Source organism: Ceratotherium simum, chromosome 22, assembly GCF_057802395.1.
Source record: "Ceratotherium simum simum isolate JZ-2026a chromosome 22, ASM5780239v1, whole genome shotgun sequence".
Lineage (NCBI taxonomy): Eukaryota > Metazoa > Chordata > Mammalia > Perissodactyla > Rhinocerotidae > Ceratotherium > Ceratotherium simum.
This window is the reverse complement of record NC_141921.1, coordinates 18,376,085-18,399,611: the sequence shown is the minus strand read 5'-3', so window position 1 is coordinate 18,399,611 and position 23,527 is coordinate 18,376,085. Positions and strand designations below refer to the sequence as shown.

Sequence of the window (23,527 nt, the reverse complement as noted above, 5' to 3'; positions counted from 1 at the left end):
CAGCGCTGAGCCGTCCTCCCGACCTTCCCTTTTCGAGGCCGGGGGTGACAGTGCTGGCGTCCCTCGGTCCAGAGGGCCCGGCGGGAGAGATGGGTTGGGCCGCACCCCCGGAAGTCATGAACGTCGTGCTCATAAGTCCACGGCTCAGAGACACGGTGCAATGTACCCAGCCTCCCCTAGGAAGGAGGCTGGAGCCAGGAGACGGACTTGCCAGATGTGAGTCCAAAAACGGCCACCTCCTCCTCAAGAGAAGAGGCTTGCAGCCCTGGCTGCAACAAAGGCTGCGAAGAAGAAACGCCACAACCTGCCCAGTCTCGAACAGCTGCGTCCCCTGGGCGTCAGCAGCACAGCGCGAAGAACCATGCAGAGCAGCCAGCCGCGCCGCGCCTGCGTACTCGGGGTCCCGCGCCCCGCGCCCCCAGGCCCCGCCCCGGGGAGGGCCCGCGCGCCCGCCCCGCCCCCGCCTCTGCGTGCGCACCGCCTAGAGCCCGCCTCCCTGAAAGACTCCCGGGCGCATGCGGCGGGGCTGGCTCACTGGCTGCGGAGGGTTCGCCAGGCGTTCCTCGCTCAGCTGCTTAGGGGACGCCAGGATCTAAAGCCGGCCTCAGGTAGGCTGATTCCCGGGATCCCCGAGGAGCTGTTCTACAGTGCGGGAAAAGAGGCGCGCGCTGAGCCCGGCGCGGGACAGCCCTGCCGCCGGGTAACAGACACTGCTCCCACCAATCAGGGGTGAGGTGGCTCGCCGGCCTGCCCAATGGGCTGCGCGCTTAACGGGAGTGGGGCGGGCGGTCGGGCCCGCGAGGAGCCGGCTCCCGCGCGCGGGGCCGCGTGGCTGGGCGCCGCTGGGAGCCGGGCCGAGGGGAGCGTGGGGCGGTGGGAAAGGCTGCGGGGCCCGGGCTGCGTGGCCTGGCTCGCCTGACCTGGGGGCCGGGATGGCTTGTAGGACGGAGAGGGCCGTAGAGGAGCGGGAGACCCCTCTGCTCAGCCCTCCCGGAGCAGCCCCGGCGGCCGCTGCTTCATCCGGACTGTCTCGGCCCTCGCCCCTCCGGCATCAAGGCACGGCCTCAGCCTCTCTGGGAGGCGGTTCAAGGTCCGAGACAGGCCTGCGCAGTGGGGGATGGGTTCGGCGGCCTGGTGGCGGCCCCCTCCGGCACACCCGACTCCTGTGCGTGGAAGGGGCCTTGGAGCTCGCCGGGCCGGATGGCCTCCCCGTGCTGTCCCCTTCGGCCCCACGGCTGGCCCCTTCCCTTCCCGGCCGCCCGTGATGAGGATGCTGCATGGTAAAGAAGTTCACGACGTTTGCGTGGCGCAGTTACGTCCACACTCATTGTAGTTTTGAATCCTCAGCAGTCCTATGACACAGGCGATGCGGAGATTCTCACCCCCATTTTAGATCTAAGGACCCGGGCTTCAGGCAGCTTAAGTGACTTGACAGGTCTCAGAACACAAGTGGTGGCGCTGGAACTGGATCTCACAACATGTAACCACAAAAAGCTGTTTTTTCATCTTTGTTGAATTTCTCTAATGCGTCTTGATTTACGTTACATCTGTGATTGAAAACCTTCCCATGTCTCCCATCACCTTCAGAATAAAGTTCAGATTGGGCATTCAAGGTTCCATGTGATTTAGCCCCCTGGCTACATTTCCGACTTAGTCCCCACTACCTGCCCCTATCCCCTCCCCCATCTCTTCTTTTGGCCCTACCCGTTTTCTGTAGATAGCCTCCACCTTCCTGTTCACTCTCTTCCTTTCCCATGCTTTAAGTCATGCAGTCAGTCTTTTCAAGGCCCATTGCAAGTCTCAGGTCAGCAAAGCAGGAGCAGTCTGGATCCTGTCTGTCCTTAATTTCTCTCACCTTCCTCTGATGGGCCCTGGTGGTCTACCCTAGTCTTGCCACTGAAAGCTTTCTACTCTCTCTTCTCCATTTATATCCTTCACATGTTGTCCCTCTGCTTCCCACCATCAGTAGATTACTCATTTATTTGTAAATGTTATATGTCTCCAACTGGACTGCCAGCAATTTGAGAGATGGGCCCAAATCTGATTAATTTTTGTGGTCCCCAAAGTGTGTAGCACAGTAGCACTCAACATCATGGGTAGTCCATCAATGTGAGTGAATGAGCCTGGCCAGCCTCTCCCACCTGGTCCTTGAGTACATTGGAATATTTATTGCCAGGAACTGTGGGAGACTGCGAGAATCTCCCCTAAAGAGAGGTGTTACCCTCTTAGAGTAAAATTGAGGCAAATCAAATGCAAATGGGTAGGATGAGTCTTCTGTAGAAGTAACCCACTCAAGGTAGCTGTGGAGTTTCTAGGAACATCCAAAAGTTAGGTAGTGAGACCATGGACATGCCAGGTTAGGCCATACTTAAAATGTAGCAAGTCTGATATTCATGTGTCAATAAGGAACCGTTCAACTAAGGTGACAGAACAGTGTTTTCCCCAAATATTAGGGACATGGGGACAATGCAGTTTAGGGACACTGCATACCGTATACGCCTTTTGGAAGATGACAATGCACGTTAACTTATTAAAGGCTCCCAGAAGTCTTGCATTAAAGAAACCCATTGACTGTTTAACCAGCATGTCTCTGATTTATCTGTCCCTAAAACCCTTTTGGGAATCCCGTATGCATTTTGCAGAAACCAAGGAGCATGCTTTTGGAAATGCTGCAGCAGAGGATAGAGCAGGACGTGGTTGGGGTGTCTTCCTTGCTGTCCAAGGGAGAACACATCCTGAGCATTCTGATCTCCTTGCCAAGTGTCTTCATTCCTGCCTGGGGAGAAGTGGGGCGGGGGAATACTTCAAGCAGAACTACCCAGTTTCCTTGTACCTTTCTTAGCTTATTTTTGTTATAATTTGGCTTCACATGAAGTGTTCCCAGAGGAGGAAAATGTCCTGACCATGCCAAAGCAAGCATTCTCTTCTGCTTGGTGATTGTTTCTCATTTTGATCACATTTGGGTTAACTGACCAAATGACGTTTCTGGCCCTCTGAAGCTGGGGGCCAGTGATAAATTCTCCCAGGCGAGCCTGTCGCTGACTCCTCACCTTTTGCCTCTGCTGTTCTTGCATCCATCCACCCTTTTTATCTCCCACCGAGTCTGTTTCTTCCATTCCTTGCCACATCTGTACTGCTCTTTGGATTTAATCTAATCTGCCCTTTCTGTGAGTCCTCTGCCTATTATGTGCTTCAGACTAGTTTATTATCTGATGGTCTTTTCCTCCAATATATACAATGGCATACCTGGGAGAGATTGCTGGCAAGGAGTAAATTATTATTAAATCACAGAAGAGAGCTACCTCTGATTAAAAGGTTTTTAGGCTTGAGCTTCTACAAGACAAACAAAACCAGAATCAAGATGAACAGACAACCCACCAGCTGGGAGAGAATATTTGCAAAACATATATCTGACAAGGGGTTGATCTCCCTAATATATAAAGAACTCACACAACTGAACAATAAAAAAAACAAACAACCCGATCAAAAAATGGGCAGAGGAAATGAACAGACACTTCTCCAAAGAAGATATACAGATAGCCAGTAGGCACATGAAAAGATGTTCAACATCACTAATCATCAGGGACATGCAAATCAAAACAACACTAAGATATCACCTCACGCCTGTTAGAATGCCTGTAATCACCAAGACAAAAAACAACAAATGTTGGAGAGGCTGTGGAGAAACAGGAACCCTCATACACAGCTCGTGGGAATGCAAACTGGTGCAGCCTCTATGGAAAACGGTATGGAGATTCCTCAAAGAATTAAAAATAGAGATGCCTTTTACAATGTTGTAAACCAAGGGTACTGCAATAAACAAAAAATTAAAAAAAAAAAAAAAAATAGAGATGCCCTATGATGCAGCTATCCCACTACTGGGAATCTATCCAACGAACCTGAAATCAGCAATCCAAAGAGGCTTTTGCACTCCTATTCATTGCAGCATTATTCACTATAGCCAAGAAGTGGAAGCAACCTAAGTGTCCCTCGACTGACGATTGGATCAAGAAAATGTGGTGTATATATACAATGGAATACTACTCAGCCATAAAAAAAAAAGACAAAATCGTCCCATTTGCAACAACATGGATGGGCCTGGAGGGTATTATGTTAAGTGAAGTAAGCCAGAAAGAGAAAGACAAACACTGTATGATCTCACTCATATGTGGAATATAAACCAACATATGGACAGAAAATACTGTATTGTGGTTGCCAGGGGCAGTGGGGGTCGGGGGTGGGCACAAGGGGTGAAGGGAGACATATATATGAGGATGGACAAACAAAAATGTACAGCCCAAAATTTCACAATGTTAAAAACTATTAAAACATCAATAAAAAAATTAAAAAGATTTTTAGGCTTAACTGCAACTTCTTTTAAATGTTGAAGTTCTTTTCTTTTATTCTGTCTTCCATAACCCAGAGGAGCTGTGTCTTCTTGGTTATGTGTTGTAGTTTAGCCAAAGACATTATTTGTTTCATGGGGAATTGGAGTGCTCATCCAAGATTGAGATTTTTTTCCCCATGTAGGGAAAATAATGAGGCACCTGCCTGGCATCCCAGTGTCTGGCAGTGGTGTCATCCAACATTTGGGGCATAGTGTTCTATCAACAGCTTAGAGCTGGGTTTTTTTATTGGGTTGACTCTCAACGTTGTTGGTTGTCAAGCTTTAAACAAAAGCTACATTATTTGATTAGCAGTTGTTTTTCAACTCATGTTTTATTAAAGCTGTTCAGTGATCCAAGAACGCATGTAACAGCCTTCCAAAGTTGTGTGACAGACAGGGAAACTGAGGCTCCAGGAGGGTTATAGCTAGTAAGTGGCAGAGCTGGTATTTGAACCTACATAAGTTTGATTTGTTGAGATATATTTTATCTGTAATTTTTCTTTCTCCCAGGTCACAAAATGAAGTACATTCTGGTTACCGGTGGTGTTATATCAGGAATTGGAAAAGGAATCATCGCCAGCAGTGTGGGCACAATACTGAAGTCGTGTGGTTTACATGTAACTTCAATTAAAATTGACCCGTACATTAACATTGATGCGGGAACATTCTCTCCTTATGAGCATGGTAAGCAAAATGCATTTCTTTCTTTTTTTTAAATAATAATTGTGTAGTATGTAGAAGAACATGTCAGCCCTTGGAAATGGTATTTTGCATAACATAACTTCCGTTTCTTGCCTTCTATAAAGGTCCTTCAGTATAACAGAATGCTTTTCTTACCTGGACAGAGAGGAAGCAGAAATCTTAATACTCAGTGTAGTGATTAGAGTCTAGAGGTTTCTGTAATAGGAATAATAGAAATGATCTTTTTGGTGGCTGAATGAAAGTTTGTCGCTTCTCTTGAAAAAAAGAAATCTGGTGATATAATAACTTTCTTCAGATATTTGAGATGAGGGATTATATTTATTCTTTGTGGTCCCAAGCTTTACAGATAGGATGGGTAGAAGAAGTTGTAAGGAAGTCGATTTTGTCCTTGGCCCAATATAAGCAAGATCTTGATAACAGCAAGTGCTCTCCAGAGTGAGGAGACCGACTTCAAGAAGTTGTGAGTTCCCTTTGGTAGGGGTATTTAAACAGAGGCTAAAGGACCACTTTTTAGGGATTCAGGCAACAGATGCTGGAATTGGGTGATATGTAAGCTGGAGGTTCTGTTTTGCTGATAGAGTTGGGATAATATAAACGAGCATCTTTTGAGGTGAGTGAAAAGTGGAAACCATTAAGGGAGGGTAGGAAAATAGCCCTTTGTTTTTGGTGAGACCCTAGCAACTGTGTGGTGTGTGAATGTGTCTGACTTACCTACAAGATAATTTGCTTAAAATTGGGAGTAGATGTACTAATAAAACATCTTAAGTTTTTGGATTGTTTTCATACTCCTTTCTGATGTTGAGGTAAAAATATGTAAGGATAAATGTCATTAGAGCAAAAATTCTTATGCAATAAATAGTGTCAGGAGTAGATTGACATCCTGGAGCAATAGTTAATACAGAATTCTCAAGCAGAGGGAGAGAGATCTCTCTGAGGGGGAAAAGAAGACTTTTTTTCGTTTCCTGTTTGTGAGTTTGTCTCCTGTTGTGATGGTAGGAGTGAACCATTCTGGGCAAAATTTCTAGAATGACGTTTCAAGGAATGAATATAAAACAAAGGAATGAGGGAAACTTGTGCAGTTTTACAACTTTGTTTAGGGTTAGAGTATAGCCGGGAAGCTGGTTTTTATAATCAGCACAACTTTAATGTATATATCTTGTTTAAGTTTCTAATCAAATCATATATTTATCACACTTTAAAGCTTACTCTGCTCAAATAGGACTTTGTTGAAAGTTCTTTTTCTTTAGGCCGTGGACGCCATACTAATGTAAACTCCCGTATATCCACAGCCCTGTAGGCTGTAATTTCCTTCCATTTCATGCTGTTTCATCAGCCTTCCTGATTCACACTGAGTTTGTTGCAGACTGGAAGTATGAATTCACCTTTTGGAGAAGGGTTGGTGATTTTTGTTTCTTTTGTGTCCTGTTTAGTTTCCTAGGAATAAGTTTCTCCGCTTCCTATCAAGCTCATGCAGACTTTGTTCTGTTGCGTGTTTATATTTCCAGACTCACGTTGTGCCATGGCATGTGTATTTTTCACTTACCCTAACGGTTTTCACTGTTCACCGCAGGTGAGGTTTTTGTGCTGGATGATGGTGGGGAAGTAGACCTTGACCTAGGTAACTATGAGCGGTTCCTTGACATCCACCTCACCAAGGACAACAATCTGACCACTGGAAAGATATACCAGTACGTCATTAACAAGGAGCGCAAAGGAGATTACTTGGGGAAGACTGTCCAAGGTAATAATACAGGATCTGCCTTCAAGGTTTAGAAATCTTAACCAGTTTAATTTCTTTTGTGTACAAAAATTCACCTTTTATGCAATTTCGGTGTGAAAGTGTCAAGGTGGTATTACTGAACTATGCCTTCAGTTGAAAATTCAGAGCTGTAACAGGCTGTTTACTCAGAAACTGATTTGAGGAAACCATCACTGCTCTGTGAATGCCATTGAAGCCGTCAGTCCAGCAGCAGGATTTGAGCCCAGAGAGGTGTTGTTTTTATATAGTGATGAATGCGAAGTGATGAAGGCAGTTAGATCAGAGCAGTAAGCCAGACTGTGTGTCATGCCTCTGGGACTTACTACACATAGACAGTGATAAGGAAAAGAGCATCGTGTACACTGGTTTGCAGACTGGGCATCGGTGCATGTGGGCCAGGGGAGTCTTGAGAGCTGGGTCCTGGGTCCTCCTGAGCTTTCACCAGCCAGCTTCACTTGTGCCTGTTTGCTGTGTTGGGATTTCACACTGCGTTCATTTGAGAAAAGTGCTGCTTTAAAAAAGATAAGATTGGGGCCGGCCCCGTGGCTTAGCGGTTAAGTGCGCGCGCTCCGCTGCTGGCGGCCCGGGTTTGGATCCTGGGCGCGCACCGACACACCGCTTGTCCGGCCATGCTGAGGCCGCGTCCCACATACAGCAACTAGAAGGATGTGCAACTATGACATACGACTATCTACTGGGGCTTTGGGGGAAAAATAAATAAATGAATGAATGAATGAATGAATAAATAAAGATAAGATTGGAAGACCACTGGTCTAGTATAATGGCATAAGTCCAGATTTTGGGGGTTGCTGAAAAGTAGCTTTCATCTGAGTTATGAGAATAAATCTCCTTTTGGCTTTAGACTTTACTGGTCTGAAAGCAGAGGGTCACACTGACAGTGGGTGGCCCCAAACCAGATTCTGGGCTAATTGGGTTATATTTAGATCTTGACTCTCCCACTTACCAGCTTTGTGAATACGGGTAGATATTACTTAACCTCTTTGAGACCTGGTTTCCTTTTCTGTGGAATGAAGATGATAACAGTACCTGCCTCTCTGGGTTGTTAGGATTAAAAGAGCTAAGTCAGTCAAGTGTTTCTCTTGAGTTCCTGACACACAGAAAGGGATCAATTAGGAATTACAGTGATCTTGATCATACAGTTTGTTGTTCTAGATCTCCAGTGTATTCATTCATTTATTCATTCATTCATCAAATATTTAGTGAGTGCTCACTGCAGTCAGGCGCTCGCTGGGGCTGGGAACATGTGATGAACAAGACCAACGAGGCCATTGTCCTCATGGTGGTCACCTTATGGGAGAGAAAGAAACAAACAGAGGAAACAAGATGTCTGATGGGAGCTGTGAAGGAAATAACCAGAGGAGACAGAGAGAGTGACTGGGGAAAGCCAGTTTGGACAGGCGGTCAGGGAAAGCCTCCAGGAAGAGGATGTGTGTGCTGAGGCCGGCAGTGGAGGAGCAGAAGGAGGAGGGCACAGCACGTCCAGAGGCCCAAGGCTGCAAAGGGCCTGGTCAGGGTACAGGGGGCCGTCCTGGCTGATGCACCGTGACCAAGGTTGGAGAGGTGGGTGATGTGGGGCCACGGCATGGAGTTTGGATTTCACTCAGACAGTGGGAAGCCATGGAAGAGTTTAACCGTGGGAGTGGTAAACTCTGATTTGCATTTTTAAAAGATTACTTTGGCTGCTGTGTGTGGAATAATGAATATCTTTGTGCTTTAGGCGCTGCTGGTTACCTGCATAGCAAGTTAAACGGTAACCTCTGCCCCTTATGAACCTGCCCTCCTGAGCCCTGCAACTATGATTGAAAAAAGTATTTAGCAGTAGCTGCATTTATTGAGCACTGACATGCCGGGCACTCTGCTGAGCATTTTACAGGTGGTAGCTCATAAAATCTCCACCACTTTATGAAGTAGAAGCTGTTACTTCCACTTGACAGATAGGAAAATCGAGCTCAAGGATAGTTAAGTAACTTGCCCAGAGATCACAGCTAATGAGGGATGGGGCTGAGATTTGAATGCAGACATTCTCACCCTAGATGCTGTGCTCTAACCACTCTGCTACACGGTATTGTTTCTGCAGTGGATTGTCTACCCTTTAGTAAACTGGAAACATAAAGGAACAGGGTCCTAGTGTCCTCTTGTTCATGGAACAGCACCCAGGTGTACAGTGCCCACCTTCAGCCTTCTTGTCTTGTAGTGTTTCTAGCCACAACCTGGAAACTGGAAAGCAGGCCATGGGGAGTGTGAGCCCAAAGATTTTTCTTTTTGGTGAGGAAGATTGGCCCTGAGCTAACAGCTGTTGCCAATCTTCCTCTTTTTTGCTTGAGGAAGAGTGGCCTGAGCTAACATCTGTGCCAGTCTTCCTCTATTTTGTATGTGGGACACCACCACAGCATGGCCTGATGAGTGGTGTCGGTCTGCGCCCGGGATACGAACCCGTGAACCCCGGGCCGCTGTAGCAGAGCCTGCCAGACTTAACCACTGTGCCACCAGGCTGGCCCCCCAAAGATTTTTTAAGGCCATTTAAGAGTGGTTTCAGAAATACATTTATGACCCCATTGCTACTCTGTGCAGGCAGAGTATAGCATTTTGTTTCCATAATGAGTGTGTCTGCCTCAGTCGATGCTAACGGAAAAGTGTGTCTTACATATTTCTTTTCTCTGCCCCAGTTGTCCCTCACATCACGGATGCAATCCAGGAGTGGGTAATGAGGCAAGCCTTAATACCTGTGGATGAAGATGGTCTAGAACCTCAAGTCTGTGTCATTGAGGTTTGTATGAGTTTTTTCTAAACCACATGATTCCTGTGTATTTGACCAAGTGTACATATCACCTCCTTAGTCAGCCATCAGCAACTGATAAGACAGTGCCCAGTGACACCCTTGACCCTGCTAGCTACAGTGTGGCAGGTAGGGGCACAGTAACAGTCATGTGGAATGGCTGCGCCGTCAAAAGCGGTTCTTTGTCCGAGCGATTCTCCTTGTTCAGCATTTATACGTTCACTTAGTTGTGGACTGTACAGCTAAGAGTGGCGTGACACACTTTCACCTATCTTGAGAAAGTCAGCCGACTTTGGCTTTCCTCTGCCAGGAACATTCATCTCTGGAGGAGCCTCCTTTGGTTTCAGTTTCTGTGCTCCTGCTGTGCTGATCTTAGCTCTTGGATCTCAGTGTTCCTGCAAAGATAGGAGACTTAAAAGTTCCAGCAGTTTGTTTATAACTGATGCTTTTTAGTACAGAAGTTATTTATGGCTAGCTAAGTAGATAAGATTTAGATTGCTTTGTGACTCTCATACAAATAAAATTCCTAGTACTTCTTCCACCTGACCTTTTCCTTGAAATGATGTGGAAAGATCCATAATAACCTTGGGGAGTCGTGAGCCTATCCAAACAAGTGATCTTTTAGCACACAGAAATGTCTAATTGCTGTTAACTGACATTATACGGGCCCAGAAAGTCCACATTACACAGTTACTGATCATTGAGATGACAGGGTGCAGTTGTTTGAAAGCTAAACCACAAGAGGAGGGTTTAGTGCTTAACCTCTCAAATAACTTTGTTCTTCTAGCTCGGTGGAACGGTGGGAGATATAGAAAGCATGCCCTTTATTGAAGCCTTCCGTCAGTTCCAATTCAAGGTCAAAAGAGAGAACTTCTGTAATATTCACGTCAGTCTAGTTCCTCAGGTAAGGCTTTACTTTGGGGGGATGGAGAGGAGGGAGAGAAGGATGATTTTTACTCCTTATCTGTTTTAATTATTTGAGGTACAGAAAGCAGGAAATAAAAAACTTCTTTGTGAACTTTAAATTATTATAATCATACTTTCTGAAAAGATAAATGGAAAACATTTGGAAAATTAATCAGGGAAGGTGCAGTTAAAGCTGGTGGATTGAACGTCTCCATTTATCGTTACTACATGGTGAAACCCCACTACAACTAGAGTAAAGGGAATTCTTTTTAAGACAAAAATTCATAAGGATAAATACTGTGAGAGGAGTCAACAGTAATAAACATTAGGAAGGCAGACAGCAGATGGACACGTAGGAGCTGACCGAGCAGCCCTGGGAGAGCTGGATCCTGAGCCTGCAGCAGGGAAAGCAGAGGAGCAGTCCTGTGTGCCCTGCAGAACCCCCAGAGCGCAGGAATGGGCAGCATCAGGTACCTGTGGGCGTGGGGGTGAGGGTGGGCGCACACCTGCTGTTTCAGAAGCAGCTGGACCCCACCATCCCCTCCCTAATGTGCATAGTTGGGCATCAGCCCCTCCTCACCTTGGCAGGAGGCTGTAGGCCTTTTCTCTGGGGAGGGTTCCTGGATGAGCAGACACTGGGGACAGTTGAGGGCAGTAATACTAAAGTAAAAACGTGAAGTTGTGTCATTTTATGCTGTTGAGACACCCTCCTTTTTTCTGCAGCCTGGTTCCCAGAGTCATCACAGCCAGGCTTGGACCTCCCATGTAGGAGATAGTAAGATTCTTCCTCGGGTATATGACTGGCCCAAGAGAGAACACTGCACTCAGAGGCTCCCCAGGGAGACAGGCCAGCCAGATTCCCACAGGGAGGATGCTGGTGGATAAGCCCACCCACTCACACACAACTTCTGGTTAGCTTTTCAGTAGGAGCTGGCAGCCTGTGATCAGACATTGGGAAAGCATCTGAGGTATAAGAGACCAAAACAACAGAAAAAAAGAATTTAGAGGAAATTGAGGCTCTGCAGGGAGCGGGAAACTTAGAAAACAAAGCACCCTGTTCTTAATGTCCTCAGAATTAAGAGGAGATAAGCTGCATCCTTTAAACAAGGGCTGGACCCCCTGAGAAGGGAGCATTCAGCGAACAGAAAAGAATCCTTGGAAATTGGATAGCAGAAATGAAAAATGTAAGAGAAAGAACGTTGAGGAAATACCTTGGGAAGGAGAGCAGAAGGATCAAGAGAGAGAAAATAGGAGAGAAATAGCAAGAAAATTAGAGGACTGGTCTAGGAGTTCTAACATCCAAATTATAGGATTTACAAAAAATACCAGAAATTGAGAGGGAAGTGTAATCTGAACCAGGGGTCAGCAGACTATGCCCCACAGGCCCAATCAACCCATCCTGTTTTTGACAATAAAATTGTATGGAAATACAGCCACGCCCATTTGTTTGTGTATTGTCTGTGGCTGCTTTTGTATTAACACAGCAGAGGTGAGTAGTGGTGACCGAGATTATATGGCCCACAAAACCTAAAATGTTTTATTATCTGGCCCATCGTAGAAAAAATTTTCTGACTCCTGATCTAAACAATTCAAATTTTGAGGCCTGAGTTTCTAGATTGAAAGGGCCCAATGAATGCCTAGTATATATACTGAGTGAAAAATGACCCACACCAAGGCCCATCATTGTGAAATTTCAGAATAATGGGGCAGAGATTCTGAAACGCTCTAAAGAGAAAAGTCAAGAATTAGTATGGCATTAGACTTCTCAAAAGCAATACTGGAAGCTAAAAGATAGTGAAGCTGTTTGCTTAAAAGTTCTTAGGGAAATTCTAGAATTCTGTCCCCAGCAACTGTATCTGTTAAGTGTGAGAGGAGAATAAAGATGATTTAGTACATTGCAAACTCAGCATACCAACAAAACAACCAACCAAGGGAAACAAACAGTTGGACAGAAAGGAAAAGTATGACATCTGGTTTAACAGTGGACAGTACTGAAATATTCAAAGTCGGTAAACTGAAGAACAGTCATGAGACGGGGCTGCAGGTACGGGACAGGTGTGTGTATAGTCGGGGCAGAGAGCGTGAGTTCCTCATCCAACAGGGAAGTCAATAGAAAATGCCTCAAACTAAATGTCGAGAAGTAGCATTGAAGCATACCAGAGGATCAGTTAGCAGAGTGGAAGAGTGGCTGTCTTGGGTTTGGAAAAGGGGTGGGGCAGATGGGGGCCAGTACCACTTTCTTTAGGACAAACCTTGTAGAACTATTTGACTCATATTAAAATATGTGTGTGTGTAACTTTGACAAAAATAAAAACTAAATTAGATAAATGATCAAATTATCTATTTCCCTATTAAAAGAGGTTCAGGGAAAAGTCATACTTGAAAATTCTTTATCAGAGAGAAATTAATTTTTTTTTCCTTTTGTAACATAGCCAAGTTCAACAGGGGAACAGAAGACTAAACCCACCCAGAATAGTGTTCGGGAACTCAGAGGCCTCGGTCTTTCCCCAGATCTGGTGAGATTTCCTGATTACCTATTTCCAGCGTGATCTCCTGTGTCCAATTGAAATCTCTCCTCCCTGGCACACAAGACCTTGGTTTTCCTGCCGTGTTCTTGGTTGATGGAGAAATAGGTTTAGTGCTTTGAGCTGGGGTGTAGTTGACAAAGATTTTCTTCCTCGGCCTGTGTGAGGCCCTCTTATTTCTCCTCTTAGCCCATCATTGATTCTCCTTTCCCTCCTACCCAAGAACACTGATTGAGGAAACCCCAGTTAGCTCCTGTAGTTCATTAATCTGCTTATTTGTACTGCCACTCTCTTATGTTTCTCCAGTTTGGGATTTAGGAATTTCAGTTTTGAAAACAGGTATATATTTTCATAGTTTATGTGCATTGTGCTGGGACTTAACATTTTCATCCAGCTTAACAATGTGATATTTATTTTAATTTCAATCAGGAGAAAAACTCAATTTTGTAATCCCTTCCTTCTATTTAAACATCTGATTTTCTCGACTGCTAGGTTGTGTGCAGGTGCTCAAATCCTCTCGACACGTCAGTGAAAGAGAAGATATCAATGTTTTGCCACGTTGAACCTGAACAAGTAGGTAGAAGTTCCATCTTCATGTAAATTGTTTTTTCCTTCTAATTATCCTAAAGTCACTTAACCAGTCATGAGGCTCGTTGTCAGTTCGTAATTTGGGACAGTAGACTGTCCCCTAGAAGAGCTGATGCCCGTTGGCTCCGTGATTCTCCGTTACCTTCTCTCTTGTGGTTCCCGAACGTACTGTTACCTCTCTGGCCTCTTCTCTCCCCACTCCTTGTACTGTTTGCTCCAGCCATACTGAATGGGCGTCCCTCTCTCCCTGTTGGCCTGGCAATCTCCTGTTCCTTTTCGTCCTTTGGGATCCACCTAGGACATAGTATTTATTGTCTTAGAAGTTTTACCTGCCAAACCTCCTCACCCCCAAACTTCAGAGTTACTTCTTTTCTGGGCGTCCTGTGTGTCTCTCAGGTACTGCTGGTGAGCCCATTATACTGCCCCTCAGTGTGCGTGTTTGCACGTGTGTGCGTGTGTGTGTCTCCCCTCATAGACTCTGAGCTTCTTGAAGGCAAGCACCACAGTATTCAGCTTTACATTCCTGGTGCCTGGTGTCTACAGTGTTGCAGTCTCTAAACATATCATAGTCTTTTTTGTTACCTCTGCTAATGGAGGGCACCTGTGGTACAGGAAATTCAACATTTTGGAACCTGTAATATATCTAAGTGTGGTGCATGGTGTGGAAATTCTAGTGACGATAAGTTGGGATTGTCGATTTCGTCAGGTTTGGCAAAAGGAGAGTAGAAGGGAAGTTGAGGTCAAGGAATTTATGATTAGGTTATGGGTGGTTTGTTTTGCTACTAGATTATTTGAGGATCAGGAGACTAAGCATGGGAGCCCTGTTGGACTAGAGAGGGGAGAATTAAGCAGCAGAGTTAAAATAAGAGAAATCCAAAAAAAAAAAATAATAAGCGAAATCCATTTACAAGACTACTAGGAGTATTGAAGTGAATAGAGCAAGAGGAAAGCCTTTTACCATCACAGAGGCCACTGTCCTCTGCATCTCCATGGTGGCTCCAGCATCAGGCTGTGAGGGTAGCCCGGGGCCTGAGGTTAGTGTTCCTGGATGTGATTCCTGAGCCGGAAGCTCCGTCAACGGGATTCATTATAAGAATAACAGAATAATTTCATTGTCATGAACAGCCTTTTTATCATGCACTTGAATTATTTTAGATATTTCTGTCCTAGCAAGTGAAGTTAATTCAATTCTGTAATAGAACAGGTTGTCATTAAAATTATTCACTATTAAAAAGGTGACAAGTATTTCTATATTTAAATTTGAATTTCAAATCTTTTGCCTATTTTTTAATTGGGTTGCTTATCTTATTGAGTTATAATAGTTCTTTATATATTCTGAATATAAGTCTTTTATCAAATATATGATTTGCACATTTTTCTCCCAGTATGCGGCTTGTCTTTTCATTTTCTTAATGGTGTCTTTTGGAGCACAAAAGCTTTTACCTTTTGATGAATTCCAATTTATGTGTTTTTTTTCTTTATATATTGTGCTTTTGGTATCATACCTAAGAACTCTATTTAACCAAGTCATGAAGATTTTCTTTTATGTTTTCTTCTAAAAGTCTTATAATTTTAGGTTTTACATTTAGGTTAGGATCCATGGTGAGTTAACTTAGGTATAGTAACTTTTCAGTAAAAGTTGAAATTCATTTTTTTTGCCTGTGGATATCCAGTTGTTCCAGCTCCATATATTGAAAGGACTATGCTTTGATAATATTCTATAATTTTCTTTAAAAAGGTGCTTTTTAGATTTATTTATAGGTATTCATAAGTTTTGTTACCATTTGAATAGCATAATTAAAAGATCATATTTCCCGATTAGGTATGGCCCATATATAGGACACCCTGCTGACTTCTGCCCATTGATCTCAAGCCTAGCAACCTTGCTAAAATTCTGTTAGTTCTGATTATTTACCTGTAAATTCTCTTGGTTTTTATGGATATGCAATATGTCTTTAGGGCAATTGTTTCTTATTTTCTAGTTCATGTACATTTTTTTCTTATCTAATTGTAATGACTGATATCTCTAGTACACTGTTGACTAGAAATAGTGTTAGTGGCCAGTTTTGTCTTGTTCTAGACTTTAAATATCAAGCAATAATATTAAATACCAAACAAATGATGTTTGCTGTGGATTTCTTATATTTTCACATTTTCCCTAATATTCCTAATTTACCAAAACTTTTTATTATGAATTAGTTTTGAATTTTTATTAAATCTGCATCCACTGAGGTGAGTTTGTTTTTTTCCTCCTTTAATCTATTCATGTGGTGAATTCCACTGTTCAATTTCCTGATGCAGTGGTTCTCAAACTCGGCTTTAAAAAAAGTGCTGATGCCTGCCTTCTGCCCTCAGAGATTCTCATTTAAGTGCTGTGGGGTGCAGTGTGGGCTTTTGGATTTTTAAAATCTCCAGGTGATTCTAATGTACAGCCGAGTTTGAGAACTGCTATTCTTGGGACAGATCCTACTTAGACGGGATTTTTTTTTTTTTAACCTACATTTGTGGTTTGGTTTGTGATTTTTTTTTTTTTTTTTTTTAAGGATTTTTGCATCCATGTTCATAAAAGATTAGCCACTCATTTTCTGTTCTGTTCTCCTTGAGTCAGTTTTGGTAATTTATATTTTTCTAGAAAATTGCCCTTTTTTCTGTTTTCAAATTTAGAACAGTTATTTTCCCAAGGTCATATAGCTAGTGGGAGGCTACAGCCCAGTTGGGTTTTTGTTTGTTTTTCTTAAGTAACCCTTGCTTGTTTTTAAACAGGTGATCTGTGTCCACGATGTCTCGTCCATCTACCGAGTCCCCTTGTTACTAGAGGAGCAGGGGGTTGTAGATTATTTCCTTCGAAGACTTGACCTCCCTATTGAGAGGCAGCCACGAAAAATGCTGATGAAGTGGAAAGAGATGGCTGACAGGTTTGCTTCATAATAAGGAGCTGGGAGTTCTAGCCTTGCTTTTCTTTTTGTAGGGGCTCAGGGAATTCAACTCTTACTTCTGCTGTCAACTCCTGTTAGAGAGGGTCTTAATGGTAAGGGGTGTTAAGAAAGGTGTTCAGCCCTCAGGAGGCTGCATCATGGATGAGGAAGTCCTGGCAGAGCTGCCCAGGTCCCAGTTCTCCAGTGAGTTCTGGTTACACACCCATCACCCTGGTCTCCCATTGACTACAAAATCAGTGCAGGGCCGGCCCCATGGCTTAGTGGTTAAGTGTGCACGCTCCGCTACTGGCGGCCCGGGTTCGGATCCCAGCTGTGCACCGACGCACCGCTTCTCCGGCCATGCTGAGGCCACGTCCCACATACAGCAACTAGAAGGATGTGCAACTATGACATACAACTATCTACTGGGTCTTTGGGGGAAAAAAAAAAAAGGAGGAGGATTGGCAATAGGTGTTAGCTCAGAGCCGGTCTTCCTCAGCAAAAAGAGGAGGATTAGCACGGATGTTAGCTCAGGGCTGATCTTCCTCACAAAAAAAAAAAGAAAAGAAAATCAGTGCAAACAGGTTTGCACATATACCTGAGACCCACATGAATGGCTGACTGTGGCTGGAGCACTCCTGGTAGTGTCCCAAATATCTGAGCTGTGTTTGGGAACATGCTACTCACCCCACACCAGAAGAGGATCAGCAAGGATGTCCAGTCTTTTCTTACTATTGCTGCCCAAACTCATCACTTTGAGAACTGTCCCCACGCTACTTTCCTCCTCTTAAAGCTCTGTGATGCTTGCACATCACATCAAAGGTCTGCACACAGTGCCTCAGAGCACTGGGTGTGCTTACTGTAGGTGCAAAATCAATATGATGATATTAATAAACATTTGGGGAGGGAGCACTCATTCCATTGCTCTGAGATATTATTTTCATTTTGACATCTTCCCTTCCAGTCTGTCCATTTACATGTCTATCTTTATGTGGCTACAAAAACGGCATACAGTTTTATGATCTTTTTTTCATAAAATATTATAAACATTTTTGCTCTGTTAATAATTATACTTTATAATGAAACTTTATTTTTTTAATTTTATTGAGGTCATAATGGTTTATAACTGAAATTTAATGAAACTTTTTAATGAGTATGGACTATTGTGTGGATGTCCTGTAATTTGACTATTCCCTTCATCACATTAACTCTTGTGAATCATCTTGCCTGTTTGTTAATTTTTTTTACCGGTTGGGATTTTAATTTTTTTTTTAAACAACTTGCGTGAGATTTTGCTTCCTCTTTACTGTTCTGTACAGAGAACTCAGATAGTAGCTGCCCCCATTATATTCTTCCCAGACATGTTTTTCTTCTCTTTAAAAAGCAATTTTGATCTCACGATGGTATTTACATTCTAAGTAATTTGGTGTTTCTTGACCTTTGGTTGATAGATATGATCGCTTACTGGAGACCTGCTCTATCGCCCTTGTGGGCAAATACACCAAGTTCTCAGACTCATATGCCTCTGTCATTAAAGCTCTGGAGCATTCTGCACTGGCCATCAACCACAAATTGGAAATCAAGGTAAGGAGGGCTGGCGCAGGTACAGCTGAGGTGTGAACAGGGAAGCCGTCTGTATTCTCATAGGTGCTGCGTGGGTATCTGCTTTATATTTTTGGAGCTCAGAATTTCTTTTTAGGAATACAAAAGATTCATGGTTGGCCCCTGGCTTTGAGAGAACAGTAGAGTATTCTTAGGAAATGATGAAGGGGAGAGACGGTCAGAGTAGAAGCTGAGAGAGGTGAGTGCTTGACTCTGAAGATCAGGTGACCAAGTGAAATTCCTCCACAGGAATGCGGGAGCCCTAGTGGGCGAGAGGCACGTTGCACAATGGCTGGCACCACTTCCCTTGTCTATGAAGTGGGAGTGCTGATGTCTACCTCGTAGAGCTGGGGCGCTCTCCAAAACGTGTGTCCAGTCGCCCAGCCAGTGCCTGGAACACAGGCAGCACCCAGTAACTAGTAGTGGTTGTGTTCTGCCTGTGCCGTGCTGGGCAGAGCTGAGCTGCGAAGTGTCAGGGCAGGGCCCCCGCCTGTCTCCTTGAGGCGGTCAAGTGTTGTCGAGGTTCAGGTGTGGATTCCGGAGTCACACAGCCAGGGCTGAGTCTGGCCCTGTCGCTTGCAAGATGTGACCCTGGGCAAGTTACTTAACCCTCTTTGTGCCTCAGTTTCCTCATCTTTAAATAGGGATGGTGATAGTACCTTCCTCATAGGGTTACTATAAGAATTAAATGAGGGCCAGCCCCGTGGCTTAGCGGTTAAGTGTGCGCGCTCCGCTGCTGGCGGCCCGGGTTCGGATCCCGGCCGCGCACTGACGCACCGCTTGTCTGGCCATGCTGGGGCCGCGTGCCACATACAGCAACTAGAAGGATGTGCAACTATGACATACCACTATCTACTGGTGCTTGGGGGAAAAATAAATAAATAAAATTATTAAAAAAAAAAAAAAGAATTAAATGAGCTAATAATATAAGGTGCTTAGAACTGTGCCTGGCAGAGAGGAGGTACTATTTGTTAGCCCTTCTGGAGAAACCTTCCACCTGTCCCCTTTAGGTCTTTTTGCCAGCGTAGCAGCTCACCAGCTGGAGCTTCTCAGGAGGAGATGCAAGTGAGAAGTAAAGTTGGAGCTCAGTGCTGAGTGTGTTAACCGGGGTCAGAACTGACGGGTCCCGTGCAGCTTCCTCCCTGTTGGCCTTGGGGTTCGCCGCCTCCTCCTCCAGGTGTTTCTCAGCGTGATAATTCAGTTTGCTTAGTGCTGGTGAACAGGTTCCTGTAGAATGACCCATTATATGTGTTTCAAGAAGTATGCAATTTCATTACACTGCCCTGACTTGTTTTTTGCTACTTCTTTCCATCATTTATTTACGTTATCCACTTGGAGGTAGTCTGTGCCTGTCATGTGTTGGACGGGAGAGGCTGAGAGGTCAATAAAGTCAACAAGGTCTCTTAGGTATGAATGGGGCGCACAGAAGCAGAGGGAACCTGCCTTGGCAGACGTCTGAGGAGGGCAGACTTCCTCCAGGAGATCCTTGGGCAGGTTTGGGAAGATGGATAAGGCAGAAGGGAAGGGCGTTCCCGACAGAAGGTGGAGCATATCCCAGGGCTTGGAGATGTGGAGTAGTCGAGAACTCGGTAGGTGGAAGAGTGTGAACTGTCTGGAAACAGGCTGGCGAGGGCCTGGTCACGAGGCCGTCATGGATCCCACCGGGGTGGCTGAGAGTGCTGGTGAGGCTGTGGAACTCTGCTGCCTTGCTGGTGGGAACGTAAAATGGTACAACCACTGTAGAGAACAGTCTGGCTGTTTCATATAAAGGTAAACGTACACTTATTATACGACCCAGCAATTCCACTCCCAGATATTTACTCAAGAGAAGTGAGAACCTATGTCCACAAAAAATATATTTATACAAATGGACCTATTCATAATAGCCCAAATCTGGAAACAAGCCAAATGTCCAGAACAAGTCAGTGAATAAGCACATTGTGGTTTATTCCTACAGTGGAAAACTGCGTAGCAATAAAAAGCAACAAGCTAGTGATATACAGAGCAACACGAGGAATCTCAGAAACATACTGAGTGAAAGAAGCCAGACACAAAGGCTACATATTGTATGGTTCCATTTCTAGAAGAGGCAGAACTTGTGATAGAAAGCAGACCCGAGAGCAGGAGGTGGGGAGGAGGTTGTTTGCAGGGGGCAGAGGGAACTTTTGGGGGGGCATTTTCTATGTCTTGATTGAGTTGGTGGTCACATCTGTGTGTGCGTGTTTTACAGAACTCATCAGAGTGTACACTTAACATGCTTGTATTTTATTGTATGTAAATTACACTTCAATAAAGCTGAAAACAATGAAGAGCTGTCTGGGTGGAAGATGGACTGGGGAAAGTGTCTTTTGAACAGAGAACCCTTTGGAGTCCACTGCAGTGGCCTAGCTGATCCTAAACAGACCCGGCATAGAGCGAGTAGAGAGCCAGATTCGGGAGTTAAATGAGTTGAAGGAAATGCTTATATTTTAAAATATAAGAAAAATTTAAAGTTTATTTTAAAATTGTTAACTTTAAATATATTATCATTTTAAGACTTTATTTTAAAGAGAGATGGAACATTGATCATATTATTTAGAAATTGTGAAAGAACGTGGCTCTGGAGTCACTAGCCTGCCTCTCTCCTCCCCTGTCTGAACACCCCCCAGTACATCGATTCTACGGACCTGGAGCCGAGCACCTTACAGGAGGAGCCTGTGCGCTACCACGAAGCCTGGCAGAAACTCTGCAGCGCTCAGTAAGTACTCTTTTCCCTTCGGTTTCCAGGGGCTTGGGGTTGGTTTTAATGAACGAAGTGCCGTGCTTTCACGTGCCAGTAGTAGGTAATCTACTTTTCAAAATGTCTTTTAATTATTGAAAAGACTGCATATGGATCATTTAAGCCTTATGAAATACAGCTTATCAATATAATTGAGTCTAAAGAAAATTTGTTCTAATTTTATTGATATTGTTTGCTGTATGCATCTATTGAAGCTTATTTAAAGATTTTTCAGCCCAGACATTTGATGAGCACCCATCACTAGAGTCTCATAAATTGTTTTTGGCAGCTGTTATTTATAATAGTAGAACATGAGCAAGAATTTCTAGTTCACTAGAACAGTGGAATGTTATGGAGCGACACAACTATGATTGAGACCCCAGGTCTGTGTGGCGCCCTGAGCTGTCAAGGAAAGGCCCCCTTCCTACTAGGGGAGCACTTTAAGCCAAGGGGTCAAAAAAATGTGTTTCTATTAATGTATATTAAAAATTAGGAAAGAATCCATGCCTGGGACAAATATCACACAGTGGCCGTATAACAGTTACATATGCCATCTTCTTTTTGCTTGTCATAAGCATTTTTTATGTTACTAAGAATAGTCCATGGTTTTATTTGCATTTTCTAAGTTCATAGTGTTTACATACAGCTCATTGGCAGTCTTCAAACCATGGTCATAGCCCAGGAGCAGAGTATATGGGGTGACTTCATGGCATCAGTGTCTTAGAAATGGCTCCCTGGGTGGTTAGTGCGAGCTGGATTGGTGGAAAGTGGGTCGCCTTGTGCTGTGCTCTCTTGTACAGTGGAGTGCTGGTTCCAGGGGGATTTGGTGTTCGAGGGACAGAAGGAAAAATCCAAGCAATCGCCTGGGCTCGGAAGCAGAAGAAGCCTTTTTTGGGTAAGGAGTACGAAAGAGCAAGAAAAGGTGCCAAGTGGGAGCCTATAAATAACACGGAGACGACCGAAACCAAACATAGATGCTGTTTTTCTAGATAGCAGCTCAAGTAGAGGCCTTTTTGGTTCTGTTTGGGAGAAATTCAAACTCTCCTTTAAAATGGAAAGTTTAAACTTGTGAGCGTGTAGATGTCGTGGGATTTTCAGAGAATGGAATATCAGTTAGAAACCTTGTCCATTTACTGAACCCAGCTGTCTGGCAGGACACGTGAGACTGTTGTACAGCCTCACTTGAACACCAGCTGACTGTGATTGCGTGAAGTGATTTTTGGGTGCTTCCTGGTGCTGTAAATTTCAGTACTTGTCAACTTGATCACTTGTAAATGGGAACTCAATGAGAGACGGTAAGAGAACTGGAATTGTTAAGTACTGAGTAGAATATTGCTTATTGCTAAAATGGAATGACTTGTAGCACCTAGAATCTTCACAGATACTTAGACCCAGTTTTTGGAATCTGATAGAGATATCAGATAAAGACAGCAGGGGCTGCTTGTTTAGAGCAGGGAGTGATGAGGGTTTATGACTGGAGTTCTGTGAACAGATAGGACACACAGTCCGTGGCAGGTGGGTGGAAGTGTGCAATGCCGCCTGTCACGGGGCTTCATCTGTGTTTCCCTCCCCCGTCCAGGTGTGTGCCTGGGAATGCAGTTGGCGGTGGTTGAATTTGCAAGAAATGTGCTGGGATGGCAAGGTACGTGTCTATTTAAAAACTTGTTAAATTCTTGCTTAAACGTTCCTGGAGGGCGTGGAGCCTAGTGCCTCCTGGGCGACTGGGAGCCGTGGAGGAGGACAGCCTGGTCTCTCGGCACCTCGAGGCACAGTGAGGGGAGCTGCCGTATTTGTTGGGGGCAGCCCAGCTCCTCCAGGCGGACCACAGGAAGGCGGGCGCCAGCTGAGCGAGCCGCCCCGGCTCTGCCTGTGTTTCCCCCTCTGGAGAGCCTCGGCCCCCATCACACGGCCACCATCCCTGAGCTGGTGCCCAGTGGGAGAACTGGCCCGTGTGAGGCTGTGTGATTGTTATGGACTTGGGCTCTGGAGCTGAGCAGACCTGTGGTCTAATTCTGACTTTTATCACTGACTGTGGGTGATTTTAAGCAAGTTACTTAGCCTTTCTGGGCCTCTATTTCTTCCGTGAAAGGGGGTAATAATTGTGTAAGTATTAAATGATATAGTGCATGTAAATAGTCCCAGCACAGTGCCTGGCAAATAGGAAATGCTCGAGAATGTTGGCTCTGTGCCTAACTATCTATCTATTACTGTGTCCAGACCACCCCAAAACACAGTGGCTCCCAACAGCCATAGTTTGTTATTTCTCAGTATTCTGTGGGTTGACTGGACTCGGCTGGGTGGTTTTCTGCTCCATGCAGTGTATCTGAGGTCACCCTGCCCTGCATTCAGCTCTGCCTGGTGCGGACATCGAGAGGGTCTCTCCACGTGGCAGCCCATCATTCAGTACTTCAGCCTGAGCTTGCTCACAGCATGGTGACCGCCAGGCTTCCAAAAAAAGCCCACTTTTTTCCCAAAAAAAAGCCCACTGTGTAAGTACCAGTGAAGCTTGCTAATGTCCCATGGCCACACCCACAGTCTGTGGGGGAGGGGGGCCACACACGGTGTGAATGTGGGGGTGCCGTTCACTG

At 44.8% G+C, this 23,527-nt stretch overlaps 1 protein-coding gene across 3 annotated transcripts in view; it reads left to right on the top strand.

Moving 5' to 3' along the window:
• Positions 1-474: 474 nt before the first annotated feature.
• CTPS1 (CTP synthase 1) overlaps positions 475-23,527 on the top strand; it is a 30,368-nt gene continuing 7,315 nt past the window's right edge. The window contains exons 1-12 of one of the 3 annotated variants that reach the window (XM_004426034.3): positions 475-608; positions 4,898-5,071; positions 6,660-6,830; positions 9,536-9,636; positions 10,433-10,549; positions 12,984-13,067; positions 13,569-13,649; positions 16,428-16,579; positions 18,031-18,163; positions 20,830-20,918; positions 21,740-21,834; positions 22,519-22,581. In XM_004426034.3, coding sequence (XP_004426091.1) covers positions 4,906-5,071; positions 6,660-6,830; positions 9,536-9,636; positions 10,433-10,549; positions 12,984-13,067; positions 13,569-13,649; positions 16,428-16,579; positions 18,031-18,163; positions 20,830-20,918; positions 21,740-21,834; positions 22,519-22,581 — 1,252 coding nt within the window. In that variant the 5' untranslated portion in view covers positions 475-608; positions 4,898-4,905. Of the gene's footprint in view, positions 730-4,897; positions 5,072-6,659; positions 6,831-9,535; positions 9,637-10,432; positions 10,550-12,983; positions 13,068-13,568; positions 13,650-16,427; positions 16,580-18,030; positions 18,164-20,829; positions 20,919-21,739; positions 21,835-22,518; positions 22,582-23,527 lie in introns of all 3 variants that reach the window. The other 2 variants (XM_087446174.1, XM_087446175.1) reach the window with 2 other exon arrangements.